This window comes from Ailuropoda melanoleuca, chromosome 5 (genome assembly GCF_002007445.2).
Source record: "Ailuropoda melanoleuca isolate Jingjing chromosome 5, ASM200744v2, whole genome shotgun sequence".
Taxonomy (NCBI): domain Eukaryota; kingdom Metazoa; phylum Chordata; class Mammalia; order Carnivora; family Ursidae; genus Ailuropoda; species Ailuropoda melanoleuca.
This window is the reverse complement of record NC_048222.1, coordinates 21,237,952-21,257,493: the sequence shown is the minus strand read 5'-3', so window position 1 is coordinate 21,257,493 and position 19,542 is coordinate 21,237,952. Positions and strand designations below refer to the sequence as shown.

The window sequence follows — 19,542 nt, the reverse complement described above, 5'->3', positions numbered from 1 at the left end:
AGTCTCCATCCATCATCTCATTTGTTGACACATTTTAAAGTAAACACTGACTTCAGGGCACTTCCCCATAAAAAACTTGAGTAGCATGCATTTTGTTAACTAGAATTCCATATTGTTTAAAGCTTTTTTCTTTTGATATAAAATTTTCTAGCAATGAGATGCACAGGTCTTAAATACGATACCAGTGCTAAGCTTAACAGAGGCACATAGATACCTGTGCAGTCCGGAAGTGCTTAGTGAGCTAGAAAGCGGTCACCCCAGGAAGTTCACTGATGCCCCCTCCCAGTCAAGTCCCTACCAACCTTTGTTTTTGTTTTCATTTTTTTCTTTAACTGGGTGTGGGGTTTTCTTGGCTTTCTCAAGAATTTCCATTTAAATGGAATTATGCAGTGAGTATTCTTTTGAGTAAGATTTTCTCATCAGCATGTCTTTGAGGCTCAGCCATATTCTTGCGTTTATCAGTAGTTAACTTCTTTCTGTTAGGTGATGCTGTCTGTACTTACCACACTGTGTCCAGTCGCTTGTTGGAACTTTGGGCTGTCTCTGGTTTGGGGCCATTATGAACAGAGCTGCTATAAATAGCCTTGTACAAATCTTTTTGTAGACATATGTTTTCATTCCTTTTGAGTAAGTAATTAGGATTGGAATTACTGGATCATAGGATAGGTATTTGTTTAGTTTTATAAAATGCTGTCAGACCTTTCACCAAAATGGCTGTACCTTTTTAAAATCCTCCCAACGATGGGTGAATATCTCAGTTGCTCATCATTGGTGTGTTTTCGTGTTAGCCATTTTAATGGATGTGAAGTATTACCTCATTGTATTTTTTAATTTGTATTTTCCTCAAGAACGATATTCATCACTTTTCAGTGTGTTTATTGGTCCTTCGAATGTCTTCTTTTGGCAATGCGTGCCCAGATCTTTTGCCCACTTCTTAATTCTATTTGCCAGTATTGAATGCTAGAATTTCTTTATTAGACCTAGGGACCAGTCCTTGAAGATATCTTTAATGGATAGTATATCCTGATATATGACTTGTTTTATACATTTTGTCAACATTGTGTTTTGATGAAGTGTGGTTTATCAGTTTTCTTTCTTTCATGTTAGTGCTTTTTTGTTACCTAAGGAAGCTTTGCCTTCCTCCAGGTTGCAAAGTTGATATCCTGTAGCTTTTATAATTAAGCCTGTAATACATCTTGAATCAATTTGTGTATAAAAATCATGATAATGATTGTGATTCATTTTTTTTTTTAAACCTATGGATAGCCAGTATCCCAGCACCGATTACTGAAAGGACTTAACCAAATGGATTGCTTTGGAAGCCTTTCTCACCAAAAGTAAATTAATGAATCATATGGCCATGATCTATCAGTGAGAGTCTCCTTCGGGCTCCCTTGCTGTCTGTTTCATTGAGCTCCCTGAAGACCCTGGATCGGGACCATACTATTTGAAATCTGTTGCTTTATGGTAGTAGGTCTTGAAGTGATGCCAAACGGCTACTTTTTCTTTTTCGGGATTTCCTAAGGTTTCTTTTCAGATTTGTTGCCTTTCCGTGTGAATGTTAAAATCTTCTTGGTGGTTTACACACAAAAATTTGCTGGGATTATTATTGGATTGTCTGAATCTGTAGATGCATTTGAGAAAATTTATTGTTTAGCAATATTTATTCTTTTAATTCATGAACATTTTTTTCTTTTAGTTTTATTGAAATAGAATCGACATAAACTGTGTAAGTTTAGAGTGCACAGCATAATGACCTGACTTACATATTTTGCAAAACAATTACCACAGTGAGTTTAGTTTACAGCCATCATCTCATGTAGATGCAAAAAAGGAGAAAAAAATTATTTTCCTTGTGGTGAGAACTTTTAGGATCTACTCTCTTAGCAATTGTCAAAAATACACTATACAGCAGTGTTAACTGTAGTCATGTTGTACATTAATTCACCAGTACTTCTCTATCTTCTGACTGGAAGTTTATACTTTCTGAGTGCCTTCATCCATTTCCTGCACCTCCTTCACCCCCTGCCTTGAACATCATTTAAGGATGTTTGTATAGAGGACGGCAGGAGTCTCTCCTACCAGGGGTTGGGGCAGGCACACTCACTGACCGTCCTAAAAAATTCAGCTTCCTAAGCTCAGTGTCCTCTCCTGCACCATAATCCGTTGTATGGCCCCCTGTGTCCTCCTGTGGGAACTGGGGCTCAGGGAACTGTACAAAAGATGGCTGGTAGTCTGACTGTCCAGTTGCTATGAGTAACCAGAGTCCTGTTATCTGTGACTCCGAGTCTCTTGCCTTCTGCCTCATCCGTGAAACTGGCAGGCCCACTTGTTAGCTTGCAAATAGTATAAAATCACAGACAGGTCACACTTCTTAACAGTTTGGGTTATGATGACAGGAAGCTGACAGGGCTGTGGTTTTCTCAGAGGGGAGGAGGAAAGCCTCCTGGGTCAACTGAAGAGATTTGAGGAAAATCCAGGAAGATCAGTAGCTTGACATGTTGACCAAATCCTCAACCTGACAATGAATGGTTGTCTCCTTTATTGTGCGATAATGAGGAGGAAGTGGGAGATGCTTGCAGACTGACTCCTGACTACGTGGTCGTGTTCGAACGTGGCTGCCAAACATTGCTCTGGTTATGGTACCTCCTCCCTGGGCAGGAGGACGTCCTCATTGGTTTGGTGCACAGATGGTTGTGGCCCTTCTCAAACAGTGAAAGGAGGGAAAGTCACAACGACAATGGGCAGAAGGCAGGCAGATTGTTAGGACTTCGGCTGGTTCCCTTGGGAGATGAGGGGTTGGGACTTGTTAAAGCAGAAACAGCTGGGCAGCCCTGCTACTCTGTTTCTCCAGCACTGTGTCATGCCAATCTCAGGTCCATCGGGACAGGACAATACAAGGCTCAGGGGTTTGTTTGTTTGTTTGTTTGTTTGTTTGTTTTTTGCAGTGGGTCCTGGCTGCCAGGAGAAAGGTTTGGCCCTCTCAGAGAGATTTCCCAGAGACAGACAAATACTAGTGGGAAAATACTGATAATACATGGACTAGTATTTGTCCGGCTTTTGCTACCCCAGATTGGATTTCCAGTGCTGATGAAGGTGACGCACTAGGAGAATGAGAAACCCTAAAAGTTTGAGATAAGTTGTTGCCGTTAGCGAGCCCCACTGCCTGGAAAATTCTCTACTGGCCTTTCTGCTAAAACCACGTGAGATGTCAGGACAGTGGAGCATCGAATACCCACAGTTTAGTCACATGCCATGAAGTTGCTGCTGAGCAAGTCAGGCCTGAATCAGCCAAAATGTGCAAACTCAATGGCCCCAGCCGGATGAGACTGCTGAAATCCATGAGGTCAGTAATGGCCTTGCCACCTAATGAAGGGCTTTATTACAGTGGACTGAAAACACTGGAAGTGTGGTTGTGCCAGGAGCAGCCACCATGCCGCTTGAATGGAAAGTGAACGTGCTTAGTTACAGTGCAGGTGTAGCACCTGACCCTTTCTCCACCTCTACTTTGACCCCCAGCTGCGTTAGGGAAAAATGTGTAGGGTTCTGGCTGAGCCCTCCCTGTCCCCAGAGGGGACTGCAGGCCATACACACCCATCCTGGTATTCTAGGGAACTTTGGACAGGGGAGAAGCTCAAACATTTGTGACTCCGTTGGGTGAGGCCACCCAAATCACCATCCTGTCCAGTCTTGCAGGAGTAGGTGGTATCTGAATTCAACTGATGGGCTTTGGCCAAGCTTTGTGCGGTGAGGAAAGAAGTTAACGTGACCTCGTGGGTACAGCCCATTGGGTCAGTTCAGTGTACTGTTGCTTTGTATCTGAATGTGTAGTAGGAATTGATGTGTTGTTATATGCTTTGGACTTCCCGATCCTGTAAGTTTCAAGGAAGATTCTCCCAATCAGAAAGAACTGTGTGTAGATTGTAGTACGTCTTCAGGGGTACCTAAGTTCCTCTGAAGTTTGCCAGTAGTGGTGGGTTAGGATTTAGACTGAGTGCCCCTGCCCTCTGAAATCACAGCGTTCACTCTCTAGGTGGAGTCCTGTTGGTAGGCATGTCAGAAGCCTTGGTCTCCAAAGCCCTGTCTGAGGTCTCCTCACCAGCAAGAGTGGCTGATTCACCACCAACAAAACTGAGATGTCTCCTTGCTGTGTAAAGGTTTTAAGGACTCTATGGGCAGACTCATGGTCTGGAACCCTGTATGCACTCAACAATAATTTTTCTCTCCTTAGCCCCCACATGAAAAAGCAAGTCCAGCACTTTATTGGGCATTGGCTGTTGGAGACAGTGTGTGCCTCACTTGGATATTATTCTCCTTGGCCACTTATATAGGCCAACTTGCAAATCAGCGTCCTTTGAGGCCAAGTCTAGCAGGTTGTGTTGGAAGCTGTCCAGAGGTCTGCAGCTGTCTTGGCTGCAGGCACACCCCTTTTGAAAAGCAGCTGGCTATTATTAGCTTGTTCTTACCTTGCTACCAGGCTCTTGTCGAAATTGAATGCCTGTCCCATGGAGGTCTTGTGACTCTCAGGCCCAGCACTCTCATTTTGAGGTGGTGGATTTGGAATCAGTGACCAACCCAATGGGAAGGGCCCAACAGGCCTCGATTGTTAAGTGGAAATGCCATGTCGAAGAACTAGATGTGTGGTCCCAGTGGTTTGTGAGCTTTATGTGAAAAGTGGGAGGAATCTGTGTCCCCCACTCCTTCACCCTAAGCCAAGCCACTGGCTCAGTGGGACCCACGATTCACAGACTTCCCTGAGATGCCAGGCCTGGTTCACTGATGGTTCAGTTGAGCTAAAAACCAGTGGTGTGCGCTCAGATCCCGCTGTGCACTTCACCCTCATCACCTGCTCTTGAGATGGGAAGTGGTGGCTCTGCTTGCTCCTTAGGCGTACCTCAAGGCAGTACTCCCCTTGGTGAGCCCTGTGAGATTGGGGCAGTCTCCTGGGCTGTGGCCTAGCCTTCAGTCTGCCACTTGGAAAATTATGGACTGTTTGGAGTCCCTGGTGTAGATGCCCCTGGTAAGTGCCTGCTCTCTGAGGAGAGGAGACCAGCTGGAATCAGGCTGCTGGTTGAGCCTGCACCATCCAGGCTGTCGTTGTACCAGACAAGACAGCACATCCCGCATCACAGACTGGACTTCTTGTAAAGACTTTCATGTTTCTGGTGCACAGACATGACCACCGCATGTCCAATATGTGATTCCTGCCAAAAGTTTACCTAGTTCCGTGACAGAGGGGAGCCACATCACATAGGCCTTTGTCCCACCTGCCCCCCTGGCAGGCTGATTACAAGAGACCTCTGGGCCTTACTCAGACCTAACGGGTGCCTCCTCACTGTTGCCACATTCAGGTTACAGTGTTGCTGTTATAGTCTGACCAGCCCGCTCTGGCCGTACCATAGTGCCCTCTGAAACTGATCCGTGCCGTGTTTCCAAGCTTTCCAGACCATGTGCAGCCTGGCTGTGGTTCACCTTTATCTCAAATGCCACTTAGTAATAGACTTACGGTCAAGGTGTTCAGTGGGCCTTCCATGCTCCCTTCCATCCACAGGTGGCATATGACATCACCCTCCTCAGAAACCCAGGCAAAAAGGTTTCTGACCCTACCTCCTTCATCTCATCCCCTCCCACTCTATACATAGCAAAGCAGTCAGGTCACTGAATACAGCTTTCCCCAGGAAGGGGTCATTTCCTCTTAACTGCTTCCTGGGTTATGATTAGGACAAAAGTTGGGAGACATTATATATATACCCATTTTGAAAATTCTGGCTTCCACCCTGATCATTCCTGGGTATCTTTTTTCCCGTAACAGTAACCGCAGACAGCTCTGTGTGACAGCCCAGCCAGTGGGGACTTAGGGAGTTTGAATTTAATTCTGTTTTGGCCACCTGCATTGTCTTGCTGGACTGATAGGGGGAGCCTAGATGATTAGGATAATGACCACTTAGTTTAGTCCTCTGCCCACTGAGTTCCCAGCAGGGCCCACGTTGGTCAACACGGAAAGACATGATGGAACTATGTAAGCTGCATAAAAATGCCGTCCTTTCTCCTGTACTTGGCCCTTCCTGGCAGAGAATTGGGTGTGGGTCAGGTGTGATTGGCAAGCAGGTGCTGTAATGGGAACATGTGGTATGGGAGGGAAGGCACCGGTGTTGACACTTAGAGAGAGAGCACTTTATATCTCCAGAGGTACCAGGAAGGGAGGGACGTTAAAGATCCTTGTCCTTCAGAACCACCCCTAAGGTCGTCCTCAGTAATGGAAAATTCTTGATGTGTTTCTCCCAAATTGTTGCAAGGGACTTAAATGTAACCTCTGGATCTACCTTTCCCAGCCAGAATATTCTGATGATAAATTGGTGCATTCCTTGTAACCACACTGAGAAGTCTATCAGAAGCCGCGTAGGACAGCTCCTGCTACACAAAACACCGTTAACACCTTCAGATGTCAGCCCACTTCCATCCTTATAGCCATCACTGTCATTCCATGAGAGTAGGTGACTGCCACCTGGCTGGTTGACTAGACAAACTGGACAAGTTGGACTGACTGTTCTCAGGCAGTCCCTCCAAAAACAAGGACAAGACATTTATTTGAACTTAACCAGCTGGAAAGCTATGTTGGAGGCACTTTCAGCCTATGCCCCATGATAGAAGGGCCACTGGGGAAACCCCGGTCACTGTAAACAACACTTCCCAGAACCAACATGTGCACCATTGGGACTGTGCTTGTATGAAATCCAGGAACGAACATGTTTCTCTCCCACAAACGTGGTGACTTACACCCTGAGGTGGTCGCTGAAGACCTTGAAGGGTTTAAGGAAAACAGCCAGTAGGTTGTAGAGCCCTCGTAAGACAGTGCGGATCTCCAAAATGAGGCTACTCTTGAATACTCAGAGCAGGTTGCTGGAGGAATAATTGACTTACTGTGTATACATCCTGTGGACAGTTAGCCCTACTATGAGAGCCATAGAAAAGGCAGTAGGAAATTTGTACCTGCCTTTCTCTGAAGTGAGGAGGAAAAATACCATGGCTGAAAGATATTCAGTCAGCTTCAACTCACTGGTCAGGGTTGTGTGGATGCTAGAATTGCTCTGGATTTCCTCCTTGTGAGCCAAGATAGAGCTCATGCAATTACTTATGCATACTGTTGTACCTGTATTAATGCCCCAGAGCAAGAGGGAAAATCAATTCAGAAACTTAAGGAGAAAGCCATCTGGCTTTCTGAGAGAGATCCTGATAGTTTATGGGATTTGTTTAGCCAGCTGCGTCCAGGATACTGGAGGCATGGTTAAAGATAGGACTGCAGGGTAGCTCATTCTGATGCCTGGAGTCCTGCAGATAGTAGCTTTAATTAAATGTTGTATGAGACAGATTGAATGGATTTGGTCCCAGCCTCTAATGGTCAGATTGATCACAGCAGCTGGAGGAGTGGTATACTCAGGACAATTTGTCAGAAGCCAAGACAGTGTAAATACAAGGGGTGGATACTGTTCGGGGACAGTTCTCGAGGGATCTCCATATGCATTTCCTCTGCATTTCTTTTTTTTTTTTTTTTAAGATTTTATTTATTTATTCAACAGAGACAGAGACAGCCAGCGAGAGAGGGAACACAAGCAGGGGGAGTGGGAGAGGAAGAATCAGGCTCATAGCAGAGGAGCCTGTTGCGGGGCTCGATCCCATAACACCGGGATCACACCCTGAGCTGAAGGCAGACGCTTAACTGCTGTGCCACCCAGGCGCCCCTCGTCTGCATTTCTGTATGTCTTGGGAACAGAGACTGCACATTTGTCCTGGACTCTTTTCAACAATGTTGGTATAGCAAACAGTCTTGAAGACAAAGATAGTGTCTGCCTTCAGAACTTAGGGTAGATTTGCTTACAGCTTTGGATGATCAAGATAGGCCAGGCATCCTAACTGTGCACTGAAAGGTTTTGGTTTCCTAAGCTGAGAGTTGCTCTCCTGTCCTGCCTGTCCCCTGGTTGAGCAGTTGTCACTCGGCCCTCTTTATATTGCCCTGTAGGAATTGGGGCTCAGAGACAAGCAAATGCTGACACTGTGACAATTGCTATTGCTCTCGGTGACAAAATATTTCTTCTCTGATGAGTCCTGTTTTATACCAGCATTCATGAAAATGACAAAAGCTAACTTGGTAGATTGCAAGTAGGTAAAATTTCAGGAAAAACTCCTAGTTTTTGGAGGTCTGTTGCAAAAACATTCTTCCAGCTCTCATTTTTCTGAAAATATCTTTATTTTATGGTTGTCTTTTTTTTAACAGCTTTTATGAGATTAATCCACATACCAAACAGTTTGCCCATTTAAATTGTACAATTCAGTGGCTGTTGGTTTATACAGTTTTGCATCCATCACCACAGTCAATTTTAGAACATTTTCATCACCTCCGTGGCCTTCTCTCCCCACCATTGCCCCCCACTCCAGCCCTAAACAGCCACTAATTTGTTTTCTGTCTCTATAAAATCACCTGTTCTGGACATTTCTTAGAAATGGAATCTTATAATTTATGGTGTTTTGTGACTGGCTTCTTTTATTTGGCCTAAAGTTTTCAAGGTTCATCCATATTGTAATATGTGATAAGTACTTTATTTCTTTTTACAGCTGAATAATATTCCCTCATGTAGGCATATATATACTGTTTGGTTTATTCAGTCATCAGTTAATGGACTTTGGGGTTGATTGTACCTTGTTACTATTGTGAATAATGCTGCTATAAACATTTATATACAAGTTTTGCTGGGGACAGAAGTTTTCTTTCTCTTGGGTGGATACCTAAAAGTGAAATTGCTGGGTCACATGGTAACTGTATATTTAACTTTTAGGGGATCTGACAGATTGTCCTTACAAAATGGCTGCACCGTTTTACACCTTCACAAGCAGTGTATAAGGTTCATTTCCTCTACATACTTGCCAGCACTTACCTTTTTTACATAGTCATCCTAGTGGGTATGAAGTGGTATCTCCTTGTGGTTATGACCGCATTTCCCTAGTGGCTAATGATGTTGAGCGTCTTTTCATGTGCTTCCTGGCCATTTGTAGATCTTTGGAGAAATCTATTCAGAACCCTTTGTCATTGTTAAACTGGCTTATCTTTTTATTATTGAGCTGTAAAATCTTTTGTATTCTCAGTACAAGTCTCTTACTAGATATAATTTGCAAAAATTTTCTCCCATTCTGTGTATCGTCTTTTCACTTTCTTGGTGGTGTCCTTTGAAACACAGAAATGTTTCATTTTTGATGTCCAATTTGTTCTTTTGTTGCTTTCGCTTTTGGTGTCATATCTAAAAAACCATTGGCTAATCCAGGAGCACAATGATTTACATATATGTATCTAACAGTTTCATAATTTTTACTCTTACGTATAGATCTTGGATCCATTTGAGTTAAATTTTGTATGTGGTGTAAGAGTCCAATGTGATCCTTTTGCAAGTGAATATCTAGTTGTCCCACCATTATTTGTCGAAGATTGTTCTTTCCCCTCATTGAATGGTCTTGGCACCTTGTAAAAAACTGACCATTATACAAAATTGTTATACAAGGGTTTATTTCTGGGCTCTCTTTTCTATTCCTTTGGTCTCTATGTCTGTCTGTATGCCAGTTTCACACAATTTTTGATTACTGTAGATCTGTAGTAAGGTTTTTTTTAATAATTTTTTTATTATATTATGTTAGTCACCATACAGTACATCCCTAGTTTTTGAGGTAAAGTTCCATGATTCATTACTTGCGTATAACACTCAGTACAACATGCGATATGTGCCCTCCTTAATACCCATCACCAGCCTGTCCCATTCCCCCACCCTCCTCCCCTCTGAAGCCCTCGGTTTGTTTCCCAGAGTCCATAGTCTCTCATGGTTCTTACCCCTTCTGTTTACCCCTGTAAGTTTTGACGTCTGGAAGTTTGAGTCTGACTTTGTTGTTGTTTTTCAAGATTGTTGTTCTTCCTTTTGAAGGGCTATTCTGAGTCCCTTGTAATTCCATATGGATTTTAGGATTAGCACGTCACTTTCATTAAAGAAGTCAAATGGAATTTTAGTAGAGATTGCATTGCATCTTTAGGTCAATTTAGGAAATATAATAATAGTAATAATTGTTATGTATCCTGATCCATGAACATGAAATTTCTTTCCATTTAATTTGGTCTTTAATTTATTTCAACAATGTTTTATAAACTGAATTTTTCCATGTAGCAGCCTTGTATCTTTTTTGTTAAATTTATTTCTAAATATTTTTTCTTTTTGATGCTATTATAAATGGACCTGTTTTCTTGGTTTGATCATTGCTACTCTATATACAATGGATTCAGTATACTGTATACAATTTATTTTTGTATATTGATTTTTGTATCCTGTGATCTTGCTGAACTCGTTTGTTCTAATAGTTTTTATTGGACTCCTTAACATCATTCTTTATAGATCATGTCATTTGCAAGTAGAGATAATTTTACTTCCTTTTCAGTCTGGATGCTTTTTTATTTCTTGCCTAATTACCCAGCTGGAACTCCTGTACAATGTCGTGTAGAAGTGGCAAGAGCAGACATCCGTGTCTTGTTTCTGATCTTAGGGGGGAAAGCATTCAGCCTTCCACCATTGTGTGTGATGTTAACTATGTGGTTTTTGTAGATGCCTTTATCAGGTGGAGGAAGCTTCTGCTATTCCTAGTTTCTTGAGTGTCGTGAAGAGCTATTAAATTTTCTCAAGTGCTTTTTCTGCATCTATTGAAATGAGATGTGATTTTTTTCCTCTTTATTCTATTGATGAATAGCAAATTACATTAGTTAATTGATTTTCAGATGTTAAGTCAGCCTTGCATTTCTGGGATAAATCCTTCTTGACCATGATCTTTTTTTATATATTGCTGGATTAAACTGCTAGTATTTTGCTGAGAATTTCTGTGTCTAAATTTAACCAATCTCTAGCTTTTTTATTATGTCTTGGCTTTGTTATCAAGGTAATACTGGCCTCATAGAATGAGTTGTGAAGTATTCTCTCTTCTAATTATTGGAAGAGTTGGTCTTGATCTTTCTTTTAAAAATTTGGTAGAATTCACCAGAGAAGCAATCTGGTTCCTGTGCTTTTTCTTTGTGGGAAGTTTTTTTTTTCTTTATTACAAATTCGGTCTTTTTATTTGTTATAAATCTATTCAGATTTTTTAAGTCAGTTTCAGGAGTTTCTGTCTTTCCTGGAATTTGCTCATTTCATCTAAGTTATCCAAGTCGTTGGCATAGTTGTTCATGATATTTTAATTCTTTTTATTTCTGTCTTGTTGGTAGTTCCCACTTTCATTCCTGATTTTAGTATTTGAGTGTTCTCTTTTTTCTTGATTAGTATAACTAAAGTTCGGTCAATTTTGTTGATCTTTTCAAGGAAACTTGGTTGTTTTGGGTTTTTTATATTGCTTTTCTATTCTTTGTTCCAGGAACTTGTACTCTAATTCTTAATATTTTCTTCCTTTTGCATGCTTTGGGTTTAGATTGCTCTTTTCCAGTGACTTTTTTTTTTTTTTAGATTTTATTTATTTCAGAGGGTGGTGGAGGAGCTGAGGGAAAGGGACAGACAGACACCGTGCTGAGCAAGGAGCTGATGCTTGGCTCAATCCCAGGGCCCTGAGACCTTGACCTGAGCCAAAATCAAGAGTCTGACACGTAACTGACTGAGCCACCCAGGCTCCACTTCCAGTGTCTTAAGGTGGATGGTTAGGCTATTGGTTTGAAATTTTTCTTCTTTTTCAGTGTAGGCATTTAGAACTATAAATTTCCCTTTCATCACTGTATGTTGTGTTTTTGTATTAATTTATCTTGAGGGATTTTCTAATTTCCCTTGTGATTTCTTCTTTGTCCCACAGTGGTGAATTTCTCAGATTTTTCTGTTGATTTTCATTTTCATTCCATTTTATTAGCAATGAGACTTTGTGTGACTTCAGTCCCTTCAAATTTATTGAGGCTCATATTGTGGACTGGCATATGGGGAATGTTCCATTGTGCTTGAGAAGAACTATATTCTGCTGTTTTTGGGTAGAGTACTCCTGGATGTCTGCTGGGTCTAACTTGTATATGGTGGTGGTCTGGACTTGTGTTACCTTGTTGATCTTCGGCTGGATGTGAAGCCTCCAGCTCTTACTGTTGAATTGTCATTTCTCTTCTTACTGTTTTGTCAGTTTCAACTTCATGTATTTTGTTGGCTCTTTTTAGATAAGCTTGTAATAGTTACATGTTTCTGTATGTTACAGATCCAGCAGTACAACTGTACACGTGTTGTTTTATAGAGTTGCTTTTTAAGTAAGAAGAATGCAGAAAAATATGCATTTTAAACTTTCAGAATTACTTAATTATCTTCACTAAATGATCTTTACCAGTCCTCTTTGGGTTTTTGTGTGTGAATCCTGGTTTATCTGTTTACAGCCTGAAGAACTTCCTTCGGTATTTTTTGTAAAGCAGGTCTGCAAGCAACAAATTTTGCTTTTGTTTATCCGAGAGTATCTTTATTTTGTTCTCATTTTGGGAGAGGAGGTGGTTTGTAGAATTATTTTTTATAGTAGTTTTAAGATTCACAGCAAAATTGAGCAGAAGGAACAGAGTGTTCTCAGGTACTTCGTGCCCCTGCGCATGAACAGCCACGGTCATGGACATCCCCAGCCAGAGTGGTGCATTTGTTACGGTTGATGAACGTGCACTGACAAGTCACCTCACACAAAGTCCGTAGTTTACAATAGGGTTCGCTCTTGGTGTCGTACATTTTGTGGGTTTGGATAACTCTGTGATGACATGGATCCACCATTATAGTATCGTAGAGAATAATTTCACTGCCCTAAAACTCTCCTGTGCTCCCCCTGTTCATCCTTCTTTCCACACTAACCCAGACAAACACCATTCTTTTCACAGTCTCTGTAGTGTTGCCTTTTCCAGAATTATCATACAGTTAGAATCACACAGTGCGTACCGTTTTCTGTTTTCATTTTTGAAAGATAGCATTGCTGGATATAGTAAGATTCTTAGCTGACATTGTTTTCTTTTAGTACCTTGAATGTTGTCCCACTGCCTTTTTCTTCCATTATGTCTGATAAGAAGTTAGCTGTTAATCTTACCAGAATTCCCTTGTAACTGAGGAGTTATTTTCTTCTTGCTGCTTCCAGGTTTTCTCTTTGCCCTGACTTTTGGTATTTTGACTATAACCTGTGTTTCTGGATCTCTGCATTTATCCTAAACTTGGGGGAAGTTTTTACAATGTTTTGTAAATGTTTTTACAAACATTTTTCTGCTTCTTCGTCTCCTTGTGTTCCCCATTGCACATATGTTGGTGTGCTGATGCATGTCTCACATTTCTGTGGTTCCATTTCTTTTCTTCATTCTATTTTCTCTCTTCTTTGTAATCCATAATTTCCATCCATCTTTTTTTCAAGGTGATTGATTTTTCTGCCAGATCAAATCTGTTGAGCACCCATAATTAAAAAGTTTTCCCTTTTAGGGGCCCCCAGGTGGTTTAGTCGGTGGAGGCATCTAACTCTTGATTTCAGCTCAGGTCATGATCTCGGGGTTATGAGATTGAGCCCCAGGTCAGGCTCCGCACTGGGCGTGGAGCCTGCTTAAGAGTCTCTCTCGGGGGGCCTGGGTGGTGCAGTCGTTAAGTGTCTGCCTTCGGCTCAGGGCGTGATCCCAGCGTTCTGGGATCGAGCCCCACATCAGGCTTCTCCGCTAGGAGCCTGCTTCTTCCTCTCCCACTCCCCCTGCTTGTGTTCCCTCTCCCACTGGCTGGCTGTCTCTCTCTGTCAAATAAATAAATAAAATCTTTAAAAAAAAAAAAAAAAAAGAGTCTCTGTCTTCTTCTCCCTCTACCTTCACCCCCCATCCTCTTTAAAAAAAAAAAAAAAATTTTTTTTTTCTTTCAGTCATTGTACATTTCAACTCCAGAATTTCATTTGGTTCTTTTTTTGCATTTCTAGCTCATTAATGATATTCTTTAAGGTGATACTGTCTTCATACTTTTCTTGTCTAAGCATGGTGTCCTTATTTGAAGTCTTTGTTTCCTATACCTGGTATCTCTGTTTTCACAAGCACTTCCTGTTGCCTGTTTTTCCCCGGAGTATTAGCCACTTGTTCTTGTGTGTTTTCGTGTCTTGTAATTTTTTTTTGAAAACTGAGCATTTTAGGTTATATATTGCAGCAGTTCTAGATAACTGTTTCATCTTCCCCCCACCGGGACTTAACTTTTGTTGTTATTTGCTTGGTGGTTTGTTTTGTGACTTGGCTAGACTATTTTAGTGAAATCAGTTACCTCTGCTCTGTGACGACTTCCGTGGCCTTTTCGGTGGGCACAGTCTTGAGCAAGTCCTGAGAGACGGTGGCTTCATAGGGCTCTCTTTGGCTGTCTCCTTCCCTGGTTCTCTAAGCTGCTAGCTTTATTTGGTATTACACCTAGGCTGTTAGAATCGACTGATTACTGGTTGGCCACTGTTTGTTTGTTTAGTGTCTGGTGCGTTAATTGTTCAGCAGTCTGATCCAATTAAATTTGGGTAGGGGTAGTTTCTGAGACCAGTCTTTGAGATTTGTTCTTATCCTAGGAGGGCTCTTACTAGCTGGCCTTCCCTGGTCACTAGGTGAGTTATGGTTTAGTTTGTTAATCTTCATTATCGTTTTCAAGAGCAACCTCAGATTTAAACTTACCCATACTTTGTCTCAAACAAAGACAGTTATTTTGGGGAACAGCTCTCTTTTCTTATGGATTACTTCCCCCCCCCGCCCGCCCAGGGCAAAATGTCTGAACCACTGGTCTGGATGCTGAGTAGAATGGTAGCCTCTGATGTTCTCAGCTTGCCTCTGCCTATATAAAACCTCTCCTTTAAGAGTAACTTGGTTCAGAATTGGTCACAGTCCCCAACATTTTGCACTTTTACCCCTAGGATTGAGCCTCCTTATGAATAGGGCCAGGTTGAGGAGCCCCTAACTTCTTAGTCATATTCACCAGGGGTTTTTACCTCTTCTGCTTTGAGTGGGAGAGAGAAATGCTGGTAGCCTGTCTGTCCTAGTGACATTTGATAAGCCTTGACTGGGAGCCGAGAGAGAAGAGACAGAGCCTGTATTCTTTAGCTACACTCAGAGTGAGCTCCCTACACTGAACTGGAGGGTAGGTGGGGAAAGAAGTGAGTCTTGTCTCGGATGCCATAAACTCTCTGTTCTCCCTGAGTGTTTGTAGACTTTCTTGAATAAATGTTCCTTCATTTGCTCTGTGGCCCTAGGACAATTTCCAGAGACTTTAGGTTTTTGTGATTTTTTTTTTCCTGTTTTTCTTTGGGGGGGGAGGGTGGTGGTGTTGTTTTGTTTGTTTGGTTTTGGTAATAGTTTTCACCAGCTTTGCTTATTTGGTTGAAGAATGTGTTTACGGCGCTCCTTATTTATACTGCCATCCCAGAATTAGAACTCTACCGTTGCTTTTGAAGTATATCTTTTTTTAGATAAAGAATTCTGAGTTGACAGTTTTTCCCTTTAGTGCTTTCACTATGTTTCCTTTGTCTCCTGGCCCCCATTGTTGTGGTGCTGTCTGTGATGTCCTCTCCTCCTAGCGCCTACCCACTGGCTAGTTGGTGTAACCCTTTATCTTGGTTTGTTTGACTGTGATGTCCATTGGTATGGTTTATGCTGAACACCTGCTTTCCTTCCAAGAATCTGGAATTTTGATCCGTGCTAGGCAGAGGATGCCCTTGTGGCCAGCCCCTAATAAAAAAAAATTCTGGGCAGGAAGTCCTTAATGAGCTTCTCTGGCAGACAACATTTTGCATGTGTTGTGATAACTTGTTGCTGGAGGAATAAAGCGCATCCTGTGTGACTCCCCTGGGAGAGGACCCTTGCAAGCCTGCACTCGGTTTCCCTCGGACTTTCCCCCACATGGTTTTTTCCCTTTGCTCATTTTTCTTAGTGTCCTTTCACTGTGTTAAATCATAGCCATGAGTGAGACTGCATGCTGAGTCCTCTGAGTTCTCGTAGTGAGTCAATCTTCAAACCTGGAGGTGGACTTGGGTGCCCCCAACACACCAGTTGTTTTCCACTAGCCCGTTGTAGTTCAGGAGTCTACCTGGGATTTGAGAGGGTTTATAATATTGTTTCAGAGAACTCCCCCTTCTCTGTGATCGCCACTAGATTTCTAGCACTCTGTCAACTCCTGACTGTCTTCTGACACCTGAAGCCCAGAAGGCTGCACTTTCTGTGTGAGTCCTACCAGCAGCAGACTGGAGAGTGCAGAAGCCCTTGGGTTCCCTGTTTAAAGGGTCCAGTCCCCCCAGTTTCTGCCGGCTTTTGGTTTCTATACAGTGTTGTCAAATATAAAATTACTCCTTCACTTCTTGCAGTGGAACTATCTGCCTGTGTTTTTAATCGTTAACAAAGGTTCTTAGTAATTCAGACAACTTTTCCTGTTCTTAATAGTAAACACAACTCTCAAATGGCTGGTGAAACACTTATCTCCCTCATATAAAGGGCTGTTGCTTTTTAAAGGTCCGTTAGAATTCTTTGATAAAAGCAGGGGTTTTGTTTATTCATTTTTTCCATAGTGATGCTCTCTTGTCCCGAATTTTCCAGCCATTGGTGTAAGACCCGAACCTGAGAAAAGCTTTCAGCATTTCTTGTGGTTTCAAAGTTATCCTGGCAGCCTGCTCCCACTGTTGGCTGGGAGGAATCACAGCAAGTATTAGCAAGCAGCATCTCACTGACAAGGTTATCGATGATGATACAATGTGCCAGACTGTTCCTACTGTGAGTATTTTGCAACTTTGGTCTTTTCTTATAAGCTGATATGTTTGCATGCCTTGCCCTGATATAATTTCTAGACTGTTTGGTATTTAATGTAACAATAGCAGAGTTACTCTTTCTTCCTACTCTTCCTGAGCTCTTTAACCAGTTTGGGCTTCTCTGTGGGTTTTTGTTTCTGTGTTAGGGAACCTTTTGCCATCCTTTGCTGGCTTCTGCAACTCCATAGCACATTCTAGCACATTCCTGGGGCCACAGATACCAAGATGTGCTCTGAGGTAGGTGAAGTGAATTAGGTGTTTGGAGTGATCTTTTGATTAATTTCACTGCTTTGCAAACCATCAGAGTAATGTTAAGGAAAGCCTTGTTTTACTTGTGTCACATCTTGGCCTTTTGGATTGAGTTTTAGAAGGAAATCCTAACAAAAAGAACTAAGGTCAGTTTACTATGCCACAGGTAGTCAAGGCTATTGTGATTTGGATTCACCAGAATTTTGCTTCATATGTGATTGTGGGTAACATAAAACAATCTAGGTAATTTGGATAAGATTTTCATGCCTTTGTTCCTTCATTTTATCTTGGGCTTTTAGGAATCTTAGTAGAACTTGTCTGCGCTTCTATACTTCTGTGTTAAGTTTGTTTTATATAAAATTCTTTGCATTGAAATTCGGTAACCAGAGGTGGATACCTGCACATACACTTTGAAAAGACTGTTCACTGAGACTAGTTTTCAGAAACGGCTGTGTTAGCAAGGAGAGGAAGAACGCAAGGGGAAGGGACTGAAAACCTGAAGGAAAATTTATTTATATGTTTCTCTTGTGATCAAGGTTTTCCTCCCTCACCACCATAAAAGCGCTCTGGAAATAATTTTAGGCTTAATAGTACGGTCAGATATTTTTGAATCTGGGTGATGATGCCTTTTTGTGGGAGACTATTTTAGCCACTCAAACTAAGAATCAGAGTTTTCCTTTAAGCTTTCAAAGGCGGAAGAAGGACATCTGCCCTTGAATGGTGGGGAGAGGGTGTGATGTACCCAGTTTAGTCTAAGGTTGGTTATTAGAAGACTGTGGTCGTTGGCCAAAACCTTTCTACCCTGCGTCTAGTGCCTGGAGTGGCTCTGGTAGACCTGCCACTTGTCTCCTTGTCAGCCATACATGTCTTGTCACTTTGCAAACCATGTTCCTTGTGAGAATTAATAGGACAGCAGGCCTGCATCCTGAATGTCCCAATGTCCTGTTGCTTTCTCCCCATCTAATGCAGGGGTCAGCAAACTGTGGCCTGCAGGTTAAATCAAAGAATGGTTTTTACCTTTTTAAATAGTTGAAAAAATCAAAAGCTTACTATTTCATGACACAGGTAAATTACAAAATCTAATTTTAGTGTCCATAAAGAGAATTGTTTTTAATGTCTCCTCATTTACATGTTGTTTGTGGCTGTTTTGTGCTACAGTGACGAGTTCAGTGGTTGGGAGCCCGTATGATCTGTGTGGCCCTTTACCTAAAGTTTGCCACCCCCAGTCTCATGGGTCCCCTGTTACTGCCCGCCTTCAGTGCCTACACAAAGTCTGACCACTGAGTATCCATAAAACATGGTAGATGCAGACACAGCTGCTGAGAGAGGGGCAGGCCTGCTGGGGGGCTGGAAAGGGAAGGTTCCCATGGCTTACAGCCCTAGAGAGGAAATACCAGTGAAAGGACAGGAGGAGCAAGAGTCTCATCTTCCTTTACTAGGTCCCTCTTCAGCTCTAAGAAAACAGAAGAAAGGAAAATTGGGTGCTCTGGTTTAGTATGGTTTAGTGCACCCTTGAACAACATGGGTTTGAACTACGTGAGTCCTCCTATACACAGATTTTTTCTAATAAACACCGCACAGTGCTATGAATGTATTTTCTCGTACTTATGACTTTCTTAGTAACATTTTAATATTTTCTTTTCTCTAGCTTCCTTTATTGTAAGAATACAGTATATAATACATACACAAAATATGTGTTAATCAGTTGTATATGTTATCGGTAAGGCTTCCAGTCAACAGGATATCAGTAGTTGTTTTGCAGGGAGTCTTGGAGGTGGGGCTGGTGCCCCTGACTCCCATGTTGTTCAGGGGTCAACTGTACTTCATGCTTCTGGAACAGAAATTGAGTTAGAAAGAAAATAAGTAATAAAATGTAGTTTTCTCTTAGGAGATAATCTTTTTACCCCCTTGTCTTTAAAACTTTTAAACTATTTCTGCTATGAAATTGATTCACATGGAATTTTCCGGAAATACGTCTTCTACTTACATTGAAATACTTAAGCCCTTATATAAAACTTTTCATAAGCAAAAGAGCGGGGGGGAAATTCACTTTCCTAGCTTCCCATGCTATATTATGGACTGTGTGGACTTACATATGCAGATCCGACATTAGTTATTAGGTAATAATCTGCAGAGATTATTAGTTATCTCTGTAGAGATCTGTTAAGCATGAAATCTGCCAACCTGCTGAAACAAGTCCTTTCTTTACCCTTAATCCTTTTCACACGGTAGCAATAATGTGTATTTAATTTTAGGCTTTTCTGTAGTTAAGGGCTTTAATTTCCTATATCTCAGGTAGACATATTGGAGAGTTTTTTTTGATGGGGGTGGATTTTGAGAGTAGGGAAATGATGAGGTAAGGTATTCTCCCGTTCTCCGAAAGTGTCTATTGTTGTACTCTAAATTAGCCCCTGTTATTTTGGAATGTTGGAGAGCTAGGTATATATACCATTATGTCATCTGACCTGACCTGTAGCTTTGCCAGAAATTTATTGATGTTCTTGGTAA

The 19,542-nt window shown here is 41.8% G+C and overlaps 1 protein-coding gene across 4 annotated transcripts in view; it reads left to right on the top strand.

Moving 5' to 3' along the window:
• CDYL (chromodomain Y like) overlaps positions 1-19,542 on the top strand; it is a 229,182-nt gene that overhangs the window by 137,102 nt on the left and 72,538 nt on the right. Inside the window, exon 1 of one of the 4 annotated variants that reach the window (XM_034660386.1) lies at positions 16,577-16,750. The exons of 2 other annotated variants lie outside the window; for them this stretch is intronic. In XM_034660386.1, coding sequence (XP_034516277.1) covers positions 16,730-16,750 — 21 coding nt within the window. In that variant the 5' untranslated portion in view covers positions 16,577-16,729. Of the gene's footprint in view, positions 1-16,576; positions 16,751-16,995; positions 17,023-19,542 lie in introns of those variants that run through there. One more of the 4 variants, XM_011231057.3, reaches the window with a different exon arrangement.